A 6,922-nucleotide genomic window follows, 5' to 3' on the forward strand; every position below is an offset into this window, starting at 1 on the left:
AGAAAACTAATACCGAAAGTAATTCACTTAAATCAATGAAACAGTCATATTTTCACAAAGGGCCCCAAAAAGAACGGTGTCCATATACACATTACAGTTAGGAAAGAAATAACTTTGTGTCTAATCCCAAATTGTTGGAAAAATCTCAGCCACTCAGTCTGCAAGAGTCAGAGTCCCTGCATTCTGGCAGGTGCTCTTGTTTGGATTAGGATGCAATAACTAATAACTGTGACTAAAAGCTGCTAACACACCTTACATGTTCTTAGTAGGATTTCACTTAACTGCAGTCTCTACAACTGCAAAAATAAAGATAATACTTTGATTTGCATTTCATTGCATGCCCTGTATTGAATTTTTGTTGCTTATATTATTAGTCCTGTTGCTCCTGTTGTTAATCAGAGAAGTCCTTCTTAAAGTACAGATGATAGAATCTATCCTGTCACAGCAGTTAGTCAAATGTATTAGGATCAAAGTGAGGGACTATTGAAAAGAGTGCCAGGTGGGAAACAGCAACTCAGGTTATGCATCCTCTAAGCAATGAACCCATCTGATAATTCTTAACATTCTGAAGAGTAAATTCTTGGTGCAGCAATTCATTAAAACCTCAGACCATTCAAACACCCAAGTTAAGTTAGCAAGATGCAGATTTACAAACAGCAGACCAAAAATAATGACATTTGCAATGTTATCTGGAAGCAGCAAGTAAATTGAAAAGAAATTCTTCACTCTCCAAAGGAGGTGTGGAGTAGTAGGAGGATACAACAGAGCTTTACGCAACTTGCTTGTTTTGAGTGCCATTTACAGATAGTGAGCGTACCTGTTTTACTGCAGTAATACAGAGGTCAGGGAAATGCAGCTGACTGAAAAAACAAGGATAGCATACAATTTGCTTGTTTTAAGTACAATGCATAGATAGTGAGGACATCTGTCATACTGGAGTAACACAGAGGTCTGGGAAATGCAACTTACTGAACAAAACAACCATAGCAGACGGTTTGCTTTTAAGCAAAGTAAGTTTCAGGCTGTTGGCAAGTAACAACCTTAGACATAAAATAGTGTCATTAAATTAACACCAAAAGAAATCCTGTGTTACTCTGAATTAATTTTTGAAAAGTAGTCAGTGAAAACATGTTAAGGATATATGCCCACTTAAAGCCTTATTATCATAACACTGTTCTGTTGAGTTGGAACCTCAAGTGAAATAGCCTAGGAAGGCTATCACATGATTACATGTGAGTCCTTCAGTTCGCAAACTGAAATAAAAAGGAAATGTTCTGCATTCTAAAATGCCCTCAGTTGTGATAATCCTGTCTTTAATAACAGAAAAGAAGAACTAGAGCATCTCCCTCTGTTCACAGATATATGAGTGAGGGCAACTTGGATTTGCAAGGATCTCACAAGACAAGAGTGGGGTTTATATCACCCGTTTCCTGTTGCAACAGGAGGGTTTCTTCACTGAAATGAACCTGAAACAAATAGAAGCTGAGTTACCCACTTCAAGATCAGCAAAGGTGACCTTCATAGCATGAAGAGGAAAAGCAGGGAGAGAATAGCAACACTAAACCACTCAGTGGTGATGAGTTTACCACCTAGCTACAATATTTTTGACACGCAGCTGGATATGCTGATCGCAGATGAAGCCAAGACTATTACAGTAATCGCCGTAACACAGCTACTGAAGCTGCCCCATAAGGAAGCGTGCAACAAAGGGAAGGGAAGGGGAGAAAACAGTAGGCATTGGAAAACTAATTTGTGAAATGCTGGCAAAAGAACAACCACCATTACCACTAAACCCACATGCATTCCTATAAAGATGGCAGGTATACACCCATACCTGTAGGCAGGCATCATCAAGGGGCCAACTCCTAGCTGGTGTTGGTATCTAATCAAAAGGTCAGCAGTAATAATAATAATAGTAATAAAACAGAAATAGTTCTCTGAAGCAACAGTATATTCTTAGATGCTAAATTATTTATTACACCACACAGCACCATCCAACAGCAGGGGCGGGGGAGCGCCATGGAGTCCCTCCTGCAAATTAAGTGGTCTAATGGTAATACACAAAACAAGCTTAGAGTAAAATCTGTAACATTGGGAAAGAAATGAGAAATAAATAGAAACAGCTTTTCTAGTTATTCAACTGACAGGCAGCTGTCTCCTGCACACCATAAAGTGGAGAGTCATCTAATAAAATCTTTTGTTCAAAGAAAATGGCCAAAATGCTAAAGAAAGAGAACGAAATATAGAATTGTATTTCTATTACATCTATATTATTTATATAGAATTGGGAGGAGCTGCTCAGTTTTTCCATGTCAGTTCAACCTGTCACACTGGCAGATAAATTCACATACATGACAATTTACATTCTACTCAAGTTAGTGAAAGTCAGTGGTTAGCAGCAATTTATGTAGCATATGCTTTTACAGTCCTCTTGTTGCTGAAAGACTGCCAGAGAAACCTGATAAAGGGGGTCTGCTTTCACCGTGCAGGATCTGCGGTTTTGTATTAGGTTAAAAGGAAGAGGAACATATGAATGCACACTTCATTGCAGCAGCAATGATGAAGCCAGAGTAAGAACAAAGAAAAACTAAGAGAAATTAAAAATGAGAGCTGAAATTGTCAATATAAAGATGCTAACAATATCCACAGGATACTAAACTACTACAATAAACTTGTGCTGTAAGAGTTTGTGGTAAACAGTGGGCTATCGTTTCCTTTTTTTATCAGAGAAAGAGTAGAGGAAGCTAGAAGGAAATCATCATAATCTAATATAGATGAAATCTTTGATAATTATTTTAAAAAAATTAAAGTGTCATTTATTCAAAACTAACATAATAATAGTCTTACTTAAAATGCCACAGTAGTTCTCATGGGGGAAAAAATAATTCTTTTTCTTGGTTTACAGCTGTAGGCTTTGCATAAATATTCCACAGTAACTGCATTTGAAGAGATTGAGTGGTTTTATATCCAGTATTCTCAAACCTATCAAATATTAATTCCTATAATGCTTTTTAAAATGTAAGCCTCTATTACACCTGTTTGTACATGTGATACCAACACTCATGTGAAGCACAGAGAACTGATGTGAGCTCGTCCAGATAATGCATTCACACTTTTCCAAGGAGTAGGAAACAACTTGGGATTTACAAAAAGACCAATCATGTTTCAACTATTAAAAACTGCCTTATCTTTTCTAAGGAATGTGATTTTACATTACACACTTGTACACAGGGAAATCCAGGCAGAAAGAACTTTCATGTGAAATAATTCCCATAATTCAGAACAAACAGCCCAAGTGTATGACACTAATATAGATCCATTTGTTTCCTCTAAACTGTATGTGTACACACATACATATTTTCTAAACAGAAAACTGACTCATGATAGCTAATTGTTGTAATGAACTCCAGAAAACAGGGAATCAATATAATATTCTATTATGCCTCTCCCCAGGCATTCTCTAGGTACAAAAATGTTCCTCAAAACTCATCTTTAATGTTGAAATGTGGCTGATCTTCAGGTTTAAAGTCTAGATTGGGGCTGCCATCCTCATTCAGAATTCGGCGAGAAGTATAGCCAACAATTGGATATTTGGCCTTATAAACATTATTGAAGATATCATCCAGAGACTTCAGTTCCTCTTCTGTGAGTCCTGTCTAAATGAAATATGGAAATGAAAGTCCTGTCTCAAAGAAATAAAAACACAGGTATTTATATGCATTTTTCTTTTTTATTGATTACTATAAACCTTAGGGTCAGCTTTTGGGTATAATTTGCAGAAGACAATTAACAAATTCATAGTATAACCTGTAATTTTATTCTTCTCATTCAAGTTCAGCCTTTACAAAACTTTAATATATTCAGGTCAAACAAACCATTAATCTCCCTTCATTTTCCCTTCGTAAGTAAATCACACCTCAAACAAGCAACAACCCACTGCCAGAGTTAGCATCCACTGCCATGTCAGTGACACAGGATACGCCAAATCAATTGACAAAGAAAGTGATTTACTCTCTTTGGAAGCATCTTTTTAAACAGGAGGTAATTTCCCCTTTACGTCCTTACATAAATTGTACTGATTCCACAGATTAAAAACCTTCCTCTTTAAGGCTGTTAGCACTGCACCTTCCATGAGCAGTAAATACACACCCATTTAATGTATTTCAAGAATATTAATGCAGTTTTTAGAGTTTTTAAAGATGTGAATCAACTTTAAAAAATTAATACAAATAATTTAATATTATCATTCATCTTGCAAAAGAATAAAACTTTGCAAAACAGAATTAAACTAATAGTCTATTTTCTTACTATGTCATGTGTAAGATCTGCTGGATCCAGAGACATCTTTGCAACTCCTCTTGTTGAGTCTTTTCCAACCAAAGCATTGTATGGGGCTCCTTTTCCATAAAATTCTGTCAGATTAGAAAAAAAAAAATATCCAGTGATGATCTGGCAATGTACAAGGTATGTTCAGCCTCTACTTTTCACCAGCCTGTTACACTTGTCAGTGAACTGAAAGCAGCAACTCAAGTCTCAGATCCTTCTCTCCAAAACTGACTTTTGATTTGCTATTTTTTGATAATATATCCCAGTCCTTAAAAAAACCACAAAACAGAGGGTGGGGTTATACAATACAACTGTTGAACTCCTATACTGCAGTCTTAAAATTTACCTATTATTTAGGGAGCTGTGCTTTACATACTCATGAGAAGTTTGTAGACTCCAGAATTTGCAGGGGCAAGCCTTGTCTAACTTAGGATTTGAAGATCAGCCAACGTGGATGTCCAGACAAGCTGCACTAACAAGCTTAGTACAAAGAAAGCAACAAGCCATTAGTTTGCTTATGATGACATTAAGGCAAGTGTCCAGGACCTCCATGGTCCCTTCAAACATTTTACAGCAAGTCTGGATTAAGTAGCAGGAGTTCAAATTAAAACATCTGTAGTTCCTAGGGAAGGCACAAACAGCAAATACAGCAATAAATGGTTTAGGTGTAAATGGTGAGACAAGAAGCCTCATGAAATACGAAAATTTTAAAGGAGAAAAAAAAATTACTTAGCCCTCCGCTCTCCTTTCAAAATCACCGTCAACTCTTCAAAGAGTTTTGACCGGATCGCTGGACAGCACAGGTAAGCAAACACCAGCACAAAAGGAAAAGATGAAACTGCAGCAATGCTGATATTGTGTAGTGCAGTATGGGTACATCCCAGCTAGCTTTGATCTGGTCAGTTCATGTACCCAGTGCAATAAAACACTGTAGCGCCAGCTTCTGTGTGGCATGACCCCACGCCTAGTGAGGATTCAGGGGTCTGGGCAGGTGTCTTCAGCATTTCTGTCATCAGCACCCAAGCTAACTGGACTATGCTGGCTTGTCTGTGTGTACTGTAACCTCAAACCACTGTAAATTCTAGACAACACCTTAGTGGGGGAGGTGTCAGAAGAAGAAAACTGAGTTTTTCAAAAAAGGAAAAAGTACATTCTTTTTGTTGCAATTGAACTGCAGGCTTCTAATACATTGAGAATATTTAAAAATTAATGACTGAATAATAGCATGAAAATAAAGTAGACAGCAGAGGAGAAGCAAACTCACCTTTTCCAGAAGTGACATCAAATACTACTCCCTTCACCGCCAGGTAAATGGGCTGTCCTTCCTGTAAAGAAAGCCTTCAGTAGATCCTCAACACTTAAGCGTAGCCAAAAGGCAATTAGTTTTAGCTATGAAATCCATAAGCACTCAGAACACAAAGAAGAGAATTAAATTCTCTTATGTATGTTTTCTCTCGTTTGTGTGTGTATACAAGCATACACGTTATCTCTCTCGAAATTTCTTGCTTGTGCTTTAAACTGTCCGCAAGATTTTTTTTTTTGAGGATGTAAGCATATGGAATGAGAGAATCTTTTTAATCTAAACATCACAATCATATATGACATGTCCCTCTTGCAGGTCTTGCACATTTGTCTGCTCGAAGATGATCAACTGCATCTTTTTCTTCCTAATGCAGATGGGTATTGCCCAAGATAAAAGGGTGTATGGCCAACAGCATTCTTTATTTGATTAAGAGAACAACAGATAAATACATAAACACACACAAATCTGATTTGCTGACATCTGTTTTACTTAATAAGCCAGTGCTTCTGATTTGTCTTTTATGCATAAGATGTATTTTAAGTCAGATGCTGGTTAGCTTCTTGAAAGTATCTAGAGAAGACCCTGAGAAGGTCAGCCAGCAAGTTTTTTTGAAAGAGAAAACAGATGTGTATCAACATAGGATCTTATTATTTTGAATGTGAAGTTTTGCTGAGACCTCTGTGTCACAGAAAGCTAAACTCTTAAGATGAAATTGCTTTCTTATTTCTATAATCTCATAGGAAAAAAAAAGGGTCTAAATACATGGTTTAATGAATTATTGAGAGAAAATTACTTTGGCTCCAACTTGTGGTAATATGAAATTCACTGGCATGAGTACATCGTCAAGCAGGCAATGAGTAAAAGAGGATCGTGCCATCTAATTGTCTGTACCCAACTTCAACGGACCAAACTCCGCAGCTGCCAGCAGGACAAATGAATAGCAGGTCAGCAACGCACGAATGCCAACAAACTTCTCACGAACGCCTAAAAAGCAAGTTATCCCATAATTACTGGGAGGGAGGGAGGGAATAGCACACCAGCAGAGCACGAGAAAACCGAGTTTTAAGGTGGTTTCAGGGCACCGAGCCGCAGGGACGCAGGCGACGCCAGGACGCCCCACCGGCCCCGGCCCAGCGGCTTCGAAGAACCGGCCGGGGAGGCCCCGCCGCGGCTCTCCCTCCCTCCCGCCCGCCCGCCCCTACCTGCTGCCCGTCGTATCTGGCCAGCTCGGGCTCGGTGAAGAGCCGCACCGGGGCCTCGGCCGGCGGCCTGAAGCGCAGCTCCCGCTCGGCC

The 6,922-nt window shown here is 38.6% G+C and overlaps 1 protein-coding gene across 1 annotated transcript; it reads right to left on the bottom strand.

The window, feature by feature from the left end:
- Positions 1-2,227: 2,227 nt before the first annotated feature.
- On the bottom strand, positions 2,228-6,921 carry NENF (neudesin neurotrophic factor; the record flags this gene model as incomplete). The annotated part of the gene is made up of 4 exons (XM_010576528.1): positions 2,228-3,656; positions 4,309-4,412; positions 5,591-5,651; positions 6,832-6,921. Coding segments are annotated over 4 exons (432 nt in total), but the record flags the coding sequence as incomplete, so codon positions are not given.
- Position 6,922: the final 1 nt, after the last annotated feature.

The sequence above is a fragment of the Haliaeetus leucocephalus genome, unplaced genomic scaffold (assembly GCF_000737465.1).
Source record: "Haliaeetus leucocephalus isolate CR32 unplaced genomic scaffold, Haliaeetus_leucocephalus-4.0 Scaffold526, whole genome shotgun sequence".
NCBI classification, from domain to species: domain Eukaryota; kingdom Metazoa; phylum Chordata; class Aves; order Accipitriformes; family Accipitridae; genus Haliaeetus; species Haliaeetus leucocephalus.